This window comes from Corvus kubaryi, unplaced genomic scaffold (assembly GCF_017639235.1).
Source record: "Corvus kubaryi isolate FWS band 111438036 unplaced genomic scaffold, C.kubaryi_AGA036_p1.0 138, whole genome shotgun sequence".
NCBI classification, from domain to species: domain Eukaryota; kingdom Metazoa; phylum Chordata; class Aves; order Passeriformes; family Corvidae; genus Corvus; species Corvus kubaryi.
In genome coordinates this window covers 14,767,146-14,784,645 of record NW_024580672.1, presented here as the reverse complement: position 1 = coordinate 14,784,645, position 17,500 = coordinate 14,767,146, and the positions used below count along the sequence as shown (strand labels likewise).

General features: G+C 36.5%; 1 protein-coding gene across 4 annotated transcripts in view; it reads right to left on the bottom strand.

The window, feature by feature from the left end:
• The window catches only part of VTI1A (vesicle transport through interaction with t-SNAREs 1A), a 258,483-nt gene that overhangs the window by 197,744 nt on the left and 43,239 nt on the right, over positions 1–17,500 (bottom strand). For 2 of the 4 annotated variants that reach the window (XM_042019326.1, XM_042019324.1), the window contains exons 4-5: positions 8,964–9,041; positions 2,633–2,653 (exon numbers count right to left, since the gene is read on the bottom strand). In XM_042019326.1, the coding sequence (XP_041875260.1) occupies positions 2,633–2,653; positions 8,964–9,041 (99 nt within the window). The remainder of the gene's footprint in view (positions 1–2,632; positions 2,654–8,963; positions 9,042–17,500) is intronic. The other 2 variants (XM_042019327.1, XM_042019325.1) reach the window with 1 other exon arrangement.

Sequence of the window (17,500 nt, the reverse complement as noted above, 5' to 3'; positions counted from 1 at the left end):
ACATTTAAATAAAATAAATTACCAGCCCAGTTCAGTCTAACTGCAAGCAATTAGAATACTAAAGCCCTGGGAACTCGCTGCTAACATTAACTCAGAGCCATTTCTTAACTTGATTTCAGAGCATTTCCACCCAAGGCATTCTATAATGAAAACTAATTTTATTATAAAGGGTGGTGTCATTTACTCTGTTTGGATTTGGAGGCACCCTGTCCTTTGGACATGAAATCAATGCCCTATAGCAGGCAGCTTTCAAAAGCTTCCACCCCTCCACAAACTCCTTCTCCCACAGTATGCCCTGCACTCTGTGAGGGGGGTAGCGAGGTGATTCAGTCTGTCTTGCAGTTTCAGAAACAGCTTCTGTTTGGAGTTATATAAGGAAGTTTTGCAAAGTGGCACGCTATCACTAGAGATTTAGTCATTCCATGTGGGCTGGATTCAAACTGAGATCTCAGGAGCTCAAAAGACAGAGCGACACAGCCTCCATGGAAGCCTGTGTACGGCAAGTGTGCGAGAATAGAGCCTTGTAATGAGAGAAGGCACAGGTTTTATTAACAAACAGTATGGCAAACCACAATTTCTTTTAAGATCACTTCATACCTCCTTAGGAGAACTATAATTGGGGATGCCTTGATGTTTCGCTCTGTGACGAGTTAAGAATTATGCCTGAGTCACTGTGCTAGCCTTCATTTAAACTTTAATGTGCATTTTGCATTGGGTATAAAAACACCATTGCATTTACAGCCTATCCAACACAGAGCGGGTACTTACATGCAGAGAACAGAATGCAAACAATTGGGTTTAAAATTATTTTTCTCTCTACCTGTACAATTTTGATCAAGACAAAATAATAAATCCCTCTATTTAGTTCTATTTTCTGCTGCTTTCACCATATGCAGAGAGGAAAAAGTAACTTATGAGGCTAAGCAAGGAAAAGCAAAAAAAAAAAAAATTACCAGAAGCAATGTCAATTTTTTTTAGGTGGCTAGCACAGAGGATTTATAAAATCCAAAAGATATAACTGAGTTCAGTATAGCTCCCAAGTTGCACCCCTTTGCAATAATACCCTGAATTTTCTTACTTGCTTTCATAGCTATTTCAAAAAGAAAAGCAGATAAGTGGCAGCTTTGTTCTTTATGTATGATTAAATTTTCAGAGTGAATTTAAAAATTAGGAATCATTATAAAACTATAATCTTATGTTTGCAAACAAAAATGATCCTGCTGTACTCTTTGCAAAAGCTCAGGGGCAGACATGCAGGTGTTGTTAAAGGGATAAGAAAATGAACCTTATTCTTCTGAAAAACCTCCGAAATCAGGCTATACAAACCCTTGCAACAATACTGTCATCTGTTTAAATACTGGGACTATTGGGGAGGGGAGCTCAGCAGTGGTGGGAAGGCTTTCATGTGGTTACATGTTTATTTTATTTAAATTTTTTTTGTTAACTCTTTTACTCTGTAGCTTTTACATATTAATATCAGCTCCATGAGAAGAGGGGGAAAATAAAGCATTCGGGGAACTAGTGAAGAATCTTTGTATCACAAATACCTACCTGTTTTTAAGAATTCTCTGTAATTGTCCTTAATGTGGTTACTTTACAATTCTTTGTCATCACCATTTCTAAAACTTACAAATCCTTTCCTGCAGAGCTCAGTATATATTACTGATACATTACTGAGCACACATGTTCCACAAAGAAGATACCAGACAAATATGTGATGTTAAAATACTCGTGCTTCTAAAGATATTTATTCAAATACTTCACTGGTCCAAGCTCTCCGTATGAAACCCTTCAGAAATCTGACCTGTAAGTAAACTTGACTTTACTCAGACCTTCTTTTCAGTGGCTACTAGGAAATAATAAAAAAATAGCAGTTCAAATACCTGCTTTGCTACAACAGCAAGCAAAAGCAGAGATTAATTTCAGAAAATGTACTGAAACATTTGAGGAACTGACCATTAAAACAGGCTTCTTTCTAAATATTTATGAGTCATTTTATAACTGGAAGAAAGGTGTTCTGGAATACTGATCTCTAGTGTTACACCTACAGATCTACAGCACTCACAAATAAATAATAAATATTGATATGTGTGTAGGTCTATCTATCTGTACTGTATTTTCAGTGGGTGTACAATATCCAGTATAATACATAAGCTGTTTGAATACCTCACACCACACTCAAAACACTGTGAAATACTGTGTAATTTTTAAAATGCTTCAGCAAAGGTTTATACCAAAGCAATGCTTTGACTTTCAATACCAGTGTATAAATGTACTTTCCCTATCAAAGATTTTGTGATGCAAACATGATTATTATTGTACCTGATTTGATCATGGTATTCTTGGAGAGATCAAATAATAGAGTTTTTTTCCACCCTTCTTTTTCTAGTGCCTTTAAAAAAAATTCCATTATCAAAGAATGTTAATTTCTAAGGTTTGATCTAGAGATTCCTATGTAAGTATACAATTATTAGGGAAAAAGAGGCACAACAGTGAATATTTTAAAGCAATGTAATCAATATTTTTGCTTTGTGTAGATTTCCCTGCAACAATGAACAAAAAGATCTACTTCAGATTTAGAAACTCAGCTTTAAAGGGAAAGCTAGACAACAAAAAGCAAGAAAGTACTCACCTCTTCACGTAATTTTATCAACTGCAACATGAACGCACAAAAAAGATAAAAAGGAAAGAAATGGCAGGAAAGAAAGATCAGTTGTGTGACAGGATACAGAATTAACATTGACAATTTATCTGTTTACATGTTTAGCATTTAAAAATCACAGACAAACACATTAAAAGAACCTAAACATAGACTACATGCAGAGTTTTTTGAACGAATAAAGATCACTTTCTCACACTGTCACATTAAACAAAGAGAATAGTGTGAAATTCTCTTTTAAACCACATCTAAGACACCATCATGAAATAAAGGGGAATGACTTCATAGAAGTCTATATTATAAAGAAAAAAACAAGTTTACTATTCCTCTCTTCGAAGATTGTACAGCTGAAGTGGTTTTGTATACACAAGTTTTCAGAATGTTTTCTGTATATTTTAGTCGTGACAACTGATTTCTTATTTTACTAGAAGATCTAACTTATTAATAGATGACTGCATCTTTATAGCATGTATTTCAGCATTTCAGTTTTTATATACCTGAGTTCTACTGTAACTATATTATTTAATTTTATTATTGAACTTCATACTGAGGGGTTTTGCCAGGTAAAAAAAAAATAAAGCAGCTTAGTTAAATGGCTCAGAACTATGATTTATTGAATAGCATATTTAAAAATAGACAAAGGAATAGGGAACAACATGAAATGTATTTCCCTCAGAAAAGACCCATTCCAGGTTCTTGATCCAGATCACTATACACTGTGTATGTATATGCACACATAGAGTGTGTGTATGCTTATATAGTATATAAATTTATATTTATTTATTTATGCTTGTAAATCAACACAATCTAACACTAACACTAATAATATTGCTCTGGCAGCTTTACCATAAAACTAAATAAAACCCCAGCCTGATGATCAAGCTATGTTGTAATATACACTCCCCTTAGAGAGATAGATAAATTATTTGTACTGGAACAAAATGTGTAATTGCTCACAAAAAATATCTGCACAAGAGTGGCTCTTTATGAAAAATTACAGTTCTCTCACCGATTCCAATTGAATTCAAAATTACAACAGCTACATAATTATCTCAGTTTATGCTGATACTTCACCTACAGTTCCATAACACTAATTTTCAACATATGTGTAAGCTGAGAATGTTTATTACTAATAAAGTCTCACCAGCATGAAGGAAACAAAAGAACCTCCATTACTCTCTATTGTTTCATACGGCTCGTCTAAAACTGAAGGTTCGCCTCACTCCGTTACTAAAAGGGACAAGAGTCTCTAGCGAGATGTAATTAGGAGGGCTCCTACACCACCCTGACCTGAACTGGGCCAGCACTTCTGCACTGAGTCAAAGAAGTTTGGCAGAATTTGGTACAAAGAAAACTGCATTGTCGGCCAAACCAGCGCTTAAATTCAAGTGCTTGGCCTATCATAAATTTGTCTCGTTCTCCAGCTCTTCCCCCCCTTTTTTTCCCAAAAAGGCAAACATTAAGGCTTTAGAAAGAGACGATCTGGGAGTTGATCACATAGCTATCTTTTCTTTCTGAGGCCACCATTCTTCAGTTGACTATGATACTTAAAGGGCCAAAGTTTAAAACGACTCTCCCGCAATAGAGCCCGTCCGGGCATGCCACCCTGCTATAATCAATGAGAGTTTTAAAATGCTGCACATTTGTTTTTTCAATAGGTCCCAAACAAAAATGTTCTATCTTGTTTGTGCTGCATGGCTGAATTTAAGCTCTGCATAGGATTTGCAGCTAAGCTAAGTAATGGGACAGGATTGGGGTTTTTTTAACATTGGCTGAAAGATATTCATTCAAATTAACAAAAGATGTATTTTTTCCCAATTTAACAATGCTCTTGATGAAAATGTGTTACCTTTACATTTCTATTTTGAAACATTATTTTTATTATGCTCACTCCTGAACTGTAAACAGCATTAAGCCGTGCGCAGCCACCATTTTAGGTTATGATAATCAGCATATTTTTGAAACAAAGTTGGTTTTTTTTCTTTTTTTTTTTTGCAATACAGAATTCGATACAAGAGGTAATCTGTTCCTTTGTAGGCTAAAAAAAAAAAATCTGGTTTACGCTGGTTTGAACCAGTGGAATCTCTTGTGGCTAAGCCTTCTGCTGTGACTAAAATCAAAACTGCACCACAGAGAGCGAGGGAGCGAGATGGGATGTGTGTGTGTGTGTGTGTGTGCGCGCACGCGTGTGGCCGTGAGGCTCGTCATGTGACACAGAAAACTACCGAATTTTTTTTAAAAAGCTGATAACGCCTCCGCCGTCTCTGTCCGCATATAGATAACGAATAAATGCTGAACTCTATTAAACGCCCTTTACACATTATCGTGGGTCGAACACACAATTTTCTGAACTTATGATGACAGTCTATTTATTTTGCTATAAACCCTCGGCATGTAACGAACAGATTTGTGTCTGGTAATGATCTGCTCTGCCAGGGCTATATGAAATGATACCGACCTTCTTTAGATCTTGACGAATTAAATTGACCAACTTCACCCCCTGGTCTGTAGCTGAAGTTTGACACACTTTATGCACAGCAAGCCCAAATCTAATATTATCACAACTTTGTAGTCAGAAATTAAGTAGACACAAAATATTTGTTCACCACGAATCACATATAGAATGTATGGGTATATGGATATGCAGTTTAACTCAATGTGAATTTATTTAAACTTACTAATGAACATAGCTGCTAAAGAGAAAGGAACACTGTTAAACCTCAAGAAAGTTGGTAATACTGAACCTCACATTATTTTGGTTGAGAGGGATTTCTGATTTAACCCAACATATACTTCCTCAAAAACATAGGAATATCTACATAAAACAGTTCTATTATTATTAAAGTGAGGCTACAACTTTAGGTAGCGTATCACTGCACTGAAAAACTCAAAACTTTCAAGGGATTTGCTAAATGTTGGTGGCCAGGATGACAAACAAGACTTGAAAGCAACAGAGCCTGTTTAAGACCACTCTTGGAAAATAAATAACAACCCAACGCACACAGTAATTTTCTGGGATTGGGTTTGTGAGGTAAGGGCTTTTTTGATGCAAAATCTCTTGATTTTCAACTTCTGAGTGCCTCATCATTCACATGATTCAAATTAAGAAGAAATTAACATATGTTAAGCAGTGACTTTACTGAACTCTAGGTGCATTAAGAGCACTGTATCACTACCTGTCTCATCAAACAAAGTTGCATTTATGTCAAAAGAAACTTTCAGTAGCAGAATTGCATAATTCTTACAACTTCTTGCAGGAAATTTCTATATGCTGTATCTAGTAAAAGTAGTTAAATCTTGGCATAATCACTATAAGGGAATTGTATTCCAAGTTATTCTATAAGTGTCATCTAGACATGATGGCTGCTACTTCTGGGAGACATGTTGGGAAAATGAAGAAGACAAAAGACAAATCACCATTAGCTAATTCTTCAATCTGTTCTTTGTACTTCAATCTTTCTTCCTGAGAGAGCAACTGGAAACTCATACATATCATCCTGTTCATTACAGCTTATAACTTGGCTGTGGTTTGCTGTAACTGTACTTTGAAACTCAACTAAAAAAAGAGAAGCTGAATGAGGAAAAGATCCAGATCATTTATTTTTCCAATACTGACTTGTTTTATTTCTAGATTTTTATATGGTCATACTAGCCAGCAAGCATTAAGTTCCTTTTGTCTTCTCTCTCCACCAAAAACATTATGCAAATGTTTATCACAAAGACCAACAACTCATATCTCTTGTTTGCCTCTGGGTAACAACCCTGACTACCCAGATACTCAATATTTCTATTGGCAGATTTTATCAGTATTTGTGGTTTGGTACAGGAGCAATTCTGAGCTGGCAACTTCTTTCAACACCTCCTCTGTCAGAAAAGGAATAGTTTCTCTCCCTTTTCCCAGTTGGTGACTGAACTGGAGAAAACAAACCAACCACTTTTCAGTTAAATTAATTTAACCTAACCCAAACTGATTGAGAAGTAAAAATCCTACAATATTAGGGTCAGGATCAGTCTGTGTACCTATATTTATTTCCATCAGACAAACCAAAAGCAAGCATTTGAAACACCTTCAAATATTTTATATGGCTTTAAGTTATACCTGAGCATTCTTTCATCATTCAGTCTAAGTTTTCTATTAATATAATAATGCATAGGAGTGAAAGTTTCTGAGTTAAACATGACATTATCCCATGTATCTGGTAAGTACCCAAGCCTTACACTTGATTTTGAAAGCTGTATATTCTAATAAGCTCAATACCAGCTGAAGTTTTTGCACTAACTGCTTGCACTCATAGCTACATGTAAATAAGTACAGGTCTAAGTAAAAATATAAAATAAAAAAAAGAGAATGTGATATTTACTATTGAAACGAAACGATAAATCATGTATTTTAAAAATACTGGCATTCACATATTTAAAAGAAATTAGGTGACTCTTTTATGGTGCTATTTCATTATATTTTTTCAAGAAAGGAATGAAGAACTTTAAAGATACAGAGGTAATAATTTCAAGTTGGGTTATAGAAAAGGATTTTGATTACCTAAAAGACTACACAAGAGTCCTTCAGCAGCCAAAATTTTCTTTGATTTAAATAGTGCTCATTTGGAAGAAAAAGCCCTCAACTTGACATATGGTTGAAGGTATCATTTAGTTCCTTGAGATGAGAACGTGTCTCTTTCACCAAGTTTGGAAAAAAAGATCACCAGTCACAAAAAGTGCACATATGAACCAGTTATTTAAACATTCTTTAAAAGGTGAAAATAAAATATTTTATCTCATCCCTACACATAAGATATTCTGTTATAAGTAAAGCTTCTTATCACAATTGCCCTTTTATGTCTGAATTCACACATTTTTTTCTTGAAATGTAAAAGTAGCACTACCTTAAGAGAAATAAAATGAGAATCTTAACACTTTCACAGGACTGCATTTACAATCATGACATGCAGACTATGAAACTCTTCTCCCTAAAATCATCTTCTCCATAAATTCATTATTTAGGTATAAGGCCCCCGTCTTTATTTTACTCAAATTTTGGAATCTCCCCTTTCTATCATATATAAATATGAACATTAATGTCATTTAAGTCTTCACATAGCTATTAGAGCTGCTATACTCCAGTCTTGTGTCTTCAGATAAATCGTATCCTGTGTATAATTTCATTCATGTATGACTTAAAGTCTATTACGGAGTTTAAAATTTACAGAGCATGTTTAAAATACTGTATAAGATTAAGGGTTATGGGGTCTGTGTTTTGAAAGTCTTTGTACCAGGTAAGTTTCCAAGTCTTTATTTTTTCTGTCCTTAGTGGAGCTGAGCCTTTACTGGCATAGAAGACACAAAAAATTTCAGAACATTGTTCTGATCCATTTCCTTATTTAATATCACATTCATCAAGTAAACACTTAAACAGTTTTTACTTTCATTAGCAAAATAATTTGGATTCTATCTAGTCAGAAGAGAAAACATGACATGTAGGAAAACTTTCAGCTAATTTCTAACTCAAAACACAAGACTTTGATAACATAAATCTCAGAAAGAAAAGAAATATTCTCCTTTCAGACAGTGTCAAACAAGTTTCATCCCAAAAAGAAATATTAACAGGTGGGTCAAAGTCTCCTGAATAAAACGGTGCCTTTACAATTTTCAGTAGTCTCGCAGGATCCTCACTGTAGTATGCAGAACAACAATACGGGTACAAGATTTTAAAAAAGCCTCAGGATTACCAAGCTTTCATTCATTACAAGAGGTGGATAGCACTCTGCATCCTAGTACAACATGCATTATGAAAGCACGCTCTTATTAGAACAACTTGTGGTTTTGGTACAAGGAGAGAAAATCTGGTTAGGGAAGGAATCACACAAGGAAACTGAGTGGGATACTGCCTAATTCTGAGAGCGCACTTTCATTTGTTTTGCCTGCCAGTGTTGATTTAATTATACTGCATTATTATCAAAGCTGCATTATGTACTTTTTTATTCCTTTTACATGTGTTTGAGGTGAAGACCTTGGCTTTGTCGGCAAACAGCGTGTTTCAAGTTATTTCTTAAGTACTAAATAATAAAGAAAAGAGAAGAAAAGATTTTTTTTGAGATAGCAGACAGTGATCACAAGTTAAAGGGTTAAATGTAAGATCTCCAAGAAACATTTTGAAGTTGATTAAGACCCCAGCTTTGCATTAAACAGTATCACTTCCACATGAGTTGTTGCTAATGCTGTTAAGGAGCAGCTTGAGAAGCCCAGTGTGCCAGTGACCTCCTTCACCCTCCAGCCACCCACTAGGGCTTCTTGATTAGCATCCTACCTGGTTCTCTGAGGAATTCCCATCATCCCCTAGGAGCTCATTCCGCACCTCATCACTGTAGGCGATTCGTGACCTTTTCTGTAAAACAAAAAGAAAAAAGGGTTAGGAAGTAACGCTCCGAAGCCATTGGTATCAAGGCTGATCATCTTGAACCTTGAGAGCCCCCTAATGGATACCTATTTGATTAAAAAAAAAATAAATCTGCAAGTAAAAGTTATTACAAAGTTCTTCAACTGCTCTATCTTAACAAATCTGCATGGCAAAACTGTAGTATTTCTAAGACAAGTCACACCCTCAACATTGCAGCAATGAAAGCAGCTTCCGTGAAGCTCAAGATACGTAACATGTGAGGCAATAAACGCTACCAGCCGAAGCATTGAAGAAATGCCAGTGCAGGAACCAAATGTGTTTTTCTGAAGAACACTTGCTAGCAGGTCACAGAAATCAGCATAACACTGCAGTGATGTCACTAGACAGCAAAGGAAGACTGAGCTTTTCCCACTTTAAAAAAAAACCAAAACCAAACCTGAACAACACACATGTGACATCTGATTAAATTTAAAGATGTAGAAAATTAACAAGCGTTTTCCATGCTGCTAAGGCTACTGGGAAAGGATCAGAAATTAAAGGGCAAAAGAAAGGAGAGTAAACAACAGCACAAGGAAACATAGGTTTTCAGCAGTTCACGGAAACGCCACAAAACTGAGACAGTCATCCATGGGATCATTAGGACAGACAGGATATTAAGTAAATTGACAGCTTATGAGCACCAGATTTGCTCTTGAACTGATAATTATGTTGATTCCAAACTAGACCAAGTGCAATGTAAAGCAAAAGTGTGATGATTACTAACATAGCACAGGATTCAATGGAGCAATGGGGAAATCCATAATGAGAACACCAGCCCAGCTTTCAATTTCTCTGTTAGCCAAATAACAGGCTATTACTCAGCTAATATTCCCACTTTTACTATTAAAAGAGAGAGAGAATTTTAAACATATTTACCATTTTTTTTTTCTTTTTGAGACCGGTTATGGTAATTTTTACACTTCATCAGAGGAAGAAACCAAAGAGTAGAAAGAACTAAGGTGTAGGGCCTTCCTTTATTGATGGGGGCTTCCCCCACACCCTGCCATGGTAGTGACTACCAGTCGGAACTCAGAAAAAATGAATCCCTCCTCAAACCTTCCCTGCTTGGGCCATCAGGCCAAAACTTGTGCTTGGGACTGAGGCACAGGAAACAACCACTAGAAATTAAACTGAGCACAGGAAAATTCATCACCTTTGCAACAAAGAGGTTTGGAAGTGGGTCACCCTTTATGCAAGGGACCTAGCAGTGAAGTAAGCCTTGTATGGGTCCCCTCAGAGCAAAACATTTTAGCTCTTTATTCTGTGTAGCTCCTCTTATTACCAACATCATCGTTACAATGTTTACACATTTGTGATTCACTTGCCAGCATTCAGATATAGATTATATCCTACAGCTACAGATCTAAGTAGGAAGGACAAAGCCATGGACCATGGACCCACAGCAAGAGGTGAACTGTGCCAAATCTTTTGGAGATCTCAGCTGTCACAGTTTCATACTAACCAAGCTAAAGTAGTCTACAGCATTAAAGGAAATGAGAACCTTTAAACAGGCTGTGGTATCAGAGCTGCCTGTTTAAATTATTCATTTCATCACTATGGGGGACTAAAACACTCCACAGTATGCAAGAATATCATATGGAGATAGGTTTTGTTTTTCTCTTTTCTCACCAAAAAGCCAACAAATTGGCATAGATTGCTCAATTATATTATTTTCCGATTTTTATTTGATACACCTCAAACAAGGAAGGAAATTACAAATATATACCAATAAATATCTGATCTTCTTTTCTGATTAAGATTCAATCTTAAGACCTCATTTGAGGTCTAGTAGTTCAACTGTACGGTTTCACTCAATTTCACAAAATAACTCAGCCCCACTGATCCTGTTAGTGTTGAATGTATTTAGCATTATTAGACTGAGATGAGGAGCACAATGCTTCATGAGCTTGTTCTCCAGTGAACAAGCTGCCTAATAATATGTAGGGATTGAGATGGTCCCTGATTACACATCATTTATTTGAAAGATTTAACTGGATGATATTCGCATTCTTAAGAGCCTGCATGGGTGAAAGGAAAAAGAAGATACTTCATGGGAAAGAAATAAATTTTAATAGCAATACAATTTTTAGAGGCTCTGTATAATCCTTTAAGTCCTCACCACTGAACTTAATAAATATATTTGTATCATTGTTCTTTTATTGCAATAATCTGTCATGATCTGAAAATCAGAAATTTTATTAAAAGAAATAATGCTTTGGCTACAATTAGGTATAACTCTTTGCCATAATCAATAAATAATTTGATACTACTTTTGATCACAATTTCACTACCAAATGAATCAATAATATAAAAGGAAAGGTCTTTGAACTAAAGTGCTCATTTATTCTTTCAAGTTTTGTCCGAAGTATCAATATCTTGAAATACTATTCTTATTTTCATTAAAGTATTATTGGCTAACACTTTTAAATGTGGCTATCAAAATTAATTCAGCTTGTCTGAACTCAATAATTAAATAATTATTTTATATTTTTTGTTTTTTATTTTTTAGTTCATAACCATCAGCTGTTTATAAATATATACTTTAGCCAAATGAAGAATGATAGTTTGAGCTGGAAATGTCACACACTCTGCTACAGTTTGAAGGAACCCAATTCATAATGCATTTTATAAATAGTTAATGACTTCTATACATAAGCTAACCAGGCAAATCAAGAAATTGTCAACATTTTTAGTCTTAGTTGTCAGTTACCACTGTCTACTGGTACTTTATATGTATGTTTCTAGAAAAGACAGAAGATTTACAGAGTTTGTAATCCAAGGCATTTCTGGGCAGCCCAATATAGGTTTAAGAGGTTCTGTGTGCAGTTTTTTGTCTGCAAAGGCCTGTCATATATAGAAGTTTTCCTTGTGTTTTATATTTTTGTGTATATACCTAGACAAAAAGTCTAAGCACACAAGTGGTTTTGCTCAGTGAATGTGTTTGCATTTGAGCATGTCCCCAAACAGAGAGACACAAAAGGGTTAAGCTTCTTTGTACAAGAACTTCAGCACTCAGAAAGTTTCAGGGGCTGTTTTAAATGTACTACAGTGCCCAGACCTTCTGACAAGGAAGAATTTCTGATTCCAGGCAGATCTCTCTTGGTTTATGAACAGGATTTTTGCATACTGATTGGGTGATTTCCTTAAAGCCCTGTTCAAACAGATACACTTGCTCAGTTCTGTCTGGCAATTTGGCTTTAAACAATCTGTCTACTTGACCCAAGCCTTAACATTTCCCGATAGAACTGAATGTGTTCATAGGCAAGCCCAGCTAAATTAGAATTGAAATGAATTAACTCAGCTTAAACTAATTAAGATCTGTGATCTGCAGTACCACCCCCCTGTATGATTCTACATGGGAAGCAGGGTACACGTAACCAGACTGTAAGAATTCTGCTATACCACTAATCTGAGCATACCAATGAAGTTCGTCTATTACTAAAGCATATGAGAAGTTAATTTCCATGGCCTACACATGGCAAAGCAATTGCTTAAATTGCCTCACCTGGGAATTTAATACAATGTTATCATCAGACCAGCCACACTGTAAATAGATATATAATGCTTTCCATGTGCTAGGCTAGGTTGCATATGAATTAAGTAATGATCTGGTATTACAATACAATCAGCTAGTTCCCACACCTGGCAGACAGGATATTTTGCTAAATTACTACCTATACAGATACATCACAACATAAAAACAGAAAAGGTAATGGGAAGAGAAACAATCTACATGGCATATGACTGAATTTTACATGGTAACCAAATAAGATGTAGATAGAAAGAGGTATCCAAAATAATCTATTTCCAACATCTGCACAACAGAACACATACTTATTCATTTCTATTCAATTTTGGCTTAATTTTCTGCATTCTATACTTTAATTACCATCCACATTCTGAAATGTTCCCATTAGTGAAGGCCAGAACTAGCCAGTGCCCCCTCACTCCAACGCACTTCCAGCAATCAGCCAAATAATTGATATAAAGTATTGTACATTTTCATACATGAACTAAAGAATAGCTTTCCCCCTCCTAAATGCTAAGCAGTCTCTGAACAGATGAGCAAAACTGGGTGCATTTCAGACAAAAGAACCAGCAGATCCTTTCATCCCAACCTCTCCATTTTTCAGGCTCAATGTTTTAAGAACAGATTAAACAGATTTTTTTGGTGGAATATGCGTAAACAACAAAAAGGCTTATTTATCCACAAACATCTGTTTTCATACAAAATTTATTAGAATTTCCTAGTATAGGTAAGTGTTTTTAAAAAATGTCCAGGCATCTGTTTTAGAGTTTGGCCCTGCTCTAAATGTAAATAAATACTTGAGAGTACATAACCAGAAATAACTTGTGGGAATAAATCAGATTTTGTGTTCTTTGAGAATAGTCACTTTTGCCATTGCTCTTGCTAAAAGGAAGGTGAAAAAAGTGACCTGATGCCCACATGGACAGCTAAATACTGCAAAACATACACTTTCCTCTCTGCCTTTTGGAATAGGTATTTAAGTATTTTTTTGCTGAACAGAAATGAAAAAGATACAGTTTAACAAATTTAGAGGAAAAGTAAGTGGTCCTACTTAACAATCGTAAAGCTTATATTGAAACAGAAACACAAGCTGACTTATTAAATAAAAGAAATTGAAATTCCTTTTCAATTTGAAAAATTGTGTTCAAACTTCAGTTTTCAAAACTTCTGTATTTCTCTGCAAAGGTGATCAAGGAACAATAGACTAGACACTTCAGACTGCAATTCCAAAAGGGTCTTCCTGTTCCTAAGTAGCTGAGTTTTTAGCAATTGGGTGCAAGAAGCAGGAAAATTGCGCTAATATACAACCTGATGCAATGCTGGACTTCCAAGCATTTCCTTAAGAAAACTGAAAAACATCCCCAAACAAATGGATACATTCCTGTCCAAAAGTAACAAAAAACTATTCTACAAATCCACTGAAACTTCTGATTGAAAGGATCAATTTAACAGTGTGTGTCAGCTGGCAAAAGTCAATGTCTCAGCCACCCCCAGTCTTGCCTCCCTCCCTGCACGCACAGGGAAGAGGCTGCAGGCAACTCCGAAAGGGAAACGCAACTCAAACCCCGTGTTCTGCCACTCTGACAAATGTCAACAGCTTCCTGCAACAGCAGAGAGAAATCAAACTTCAAGTGCTAATGTGAAATTAATGCAGAGACACTATCAACCATCTTAAATAGATGTCACAGATCCATAAATCTTCTTTTCAATAATCCTCATCAAACACACTTTTAGTTTCATTATGGGGCGAGGGCAGGGATGAAGGCCAAGCAAACCCCCATGAAGACACAAGACTGTTATGTTGTTTGTGAAAAATGCAGCTTCTGCCCACAAAACTGCTTCCACCTCAACCTCATGGCCAGTGGAGGACCATGTATGTCACCAACAAGGCAGATGCTTAAACTGCTACATTGCACCTGCCACGGGTAGAGAAGGAAACAGGTGACCTGAGTGAGAACTGAAATTCACTGTTTCTTTGAATTTATGGAGTAACAGGGGATGATTCCTATTGTGAAAAAAACAGTTGTATTGTTGTATTTAGAAAAGGAACTTTTATTTCCCTGAACTCAGACTCTTAAACTTAACCCAGAAATGGAAAGATTTTTCAAAATTCGAAAGGTTGGACCTAACTGACCTCTGCCTCTTTCTGTTTTAAGAGAACGCACAAATATTCACTATCATCACTACAGAAATCTATGGAAACATCTAAGGAAACCTAACAAAATGCAATACAAGAATTATAAATCCAAGCATAGAAAACTTCAGGTGAGTATTGCTTGGGCTTGAATAGTACTCTCCAAACATAACAAGGAATAGCCTTAGCCTGGCATATAAAACAATTTTAGTTTTCTTTTCATTATAACCACTCATCTTTGCTTGTTTGAATTACCACATACTAATTCCAAACCTTGGTCCCTCCATATATAGTATTTTATTCTTTCATCAGAATTTAGTTTCTCCAAGGTGCCTTCAGTGCTGGGCTGTTCTGCACAGCAGCTTGCCAGCCTTTTTACTCATGTGCCATAATCTCAAAATATGCCAGGCATCAGCTGCTGCAGGAAGGAAGACTGGGTATATCTTCAAATTTAACTGTAACATCTCTGTAGGCCAACAGTGATGAGTGACCTCTGCACTGCTGACTTGCAGTTATTCCACTATCTACTGTTACCCACAGCTCACAGTCTGTTCCTGTAATGTGCTTTTCAGTACTCTAATTTCAGTATTTTGTCCAATCCCCTTCTATGGATTCCTTCAAATGACCATTATTAAACTATCATCTTTCATTACAAAGCCCATCTTTACACATCTACTTAGCTGGCTGAGTTAACCAACTTCCCTATTCAGTCAGTAGAAATTCCTTTAAATTGTGCATGAGATCACTCAAATTCATTCCTTCTCAGATCCACCTTCGTGAAAAGCCTATTGCTTCCTTGTAACCGCCCTGTGCACGTTCAAAGACCAGTCTGATAATTTAGATTGCTAAATTAAAAGCTGGTTGTTGTGCCTTTTGCCTTGATACATATAGCAAACATATATTGGCTGATTTGCTGACAAAGGTTTGGCAACTTGCAGACCCTTCTTTACCACGGCCATTTCTATCATCAGTGCTGGAATAAAAGGCAAGAACAAGGCTGGAAAGGGGGGAACACCCTCTCTTCCCAAGTCAGACAACAGCATGATAATAAAGATACCTCAGGTGAAACACCACACCTGATGCAGGTTCAAAGTAATCCACACACTGACAATTAATTTGGATGTAGGGGGACTAAGTGGGATAAATTCTGCTGTTTAAAGCATAGGTTCACAATCGGTCTTGAAGTGAAAAGGGACACATCCAGACTTGTGGCCTCAGAAAAACCCATCTGTATGCAAAGAATAGGAACAGCCAAAACCAAGCCAGTATTCTTGACAGATAAATTGATCCTCAATTCATGTTCAGGCTAACCTGCAGAAATATATAAGAATGTCAATATGATCACTTGAAACAATTCAGTCACTATGTCAAATCCGAGAAGACTCTCACCCCTAAAACAGATTTTAAAAAGTCACATGAGGCAATGGAAGTCAGTCACTAATATCATACAGGCTGCTGTTTACAGAAGTCTCTGTGAGATCTGAATAACTTCGATTTAAAGATCAGCAGAACTAGGCTACAAAAATAAGCTTATTTTGAGAATGATTTAACTACAGCAGGTCTTTGAAATATAATATATACATGCAAGAATTACAAGTTTCTCTGCAAAACTACCTTTCAGGGAAAACTGTTAAAGATAATGGTGGAACAGAGAACTCCTACTGCCTTTTAGAAGCATACTACAAAGCTTATGTTTCTTTTATGAAATCTTTATTGGTCATCTCAACTCATCTCCTTGCTGTAATGACCTAAGTCATAAAATTTAGTGGTTTCTTTTATTACTATGAGCTTGGCTTTGTGCCTTTTTTAATAAAGTCTATTATCTCACAGCTTTATTTATCCAACTAATGCTATTTAGGGGACAAGGAGCAACTACATATCAGGACCATGTACTTCAGCCTGTTTTGTGGTCCAAAGACTTTATGCTGTGTGGTAAGTGTGTAATTAACATAAATATTTTCTAAATCTTGGAGATGGAAGATAAACTCCATTGTGTTGCATCAACAGACAGATGAACTGAGAAAATAAAAATATGGAGCCATTTTCCTCCAAGGAAAGAAGTTTAATAAGAATGCCAACTTTTAAAGAGAGTGGTCCCAAAGACAGTAAAGCAGGAAGGAAAAAAATCTTAAGGAGGCTCGAGATTTTCTAACTAATTAGTTCACACTAATTAGCTCATGGTGAAGGATCATAAACCAAAACATGTTCATTAAAATATCTTTGTTTCAGCCAGTATCTCCATCTGGAGCCCAGGTTCCCATTGCTAACAGTAACAAGACACCTGCTGGTACATTCTACCAGCTCCTTCCTTTCCCAGAAAAAAAGCATCCAAGTTCTAATTCCTTCCTCTGTTTGCTACTTAATTGTAGTGGCTGGTGAGCCTAGGTTACAAGGAACAAAGAGAGTCCACTGGTGGGACAAGTCTCTGGTACCAAAAGAACCTGCTCAGGTTAGGGTGACCAGAAAAGCCTCTGCCAGAACGCTCTGTTCTGTTCATGTACCCCAGCTCTGCTTCCCCGGTTGGCTCCCTTGGCCGCTACACCCCTTGTTACCTGATACACCCTCAGAGTTTCTCGACTGGTTCCCTTACCCTGGAGCCCCCATTGCTCTGCCTGGACTTCTCTGGAACCTCGCACAACTGCGGGTGCATTAAATCCCTCCTGCAGAAGCCCCTGCAGAGACCCTTCCTGCTCATTCACCGTCGGACTGTCTGGCCGGCTCTCCGCTGTGTGTGTGTGTGTGTGT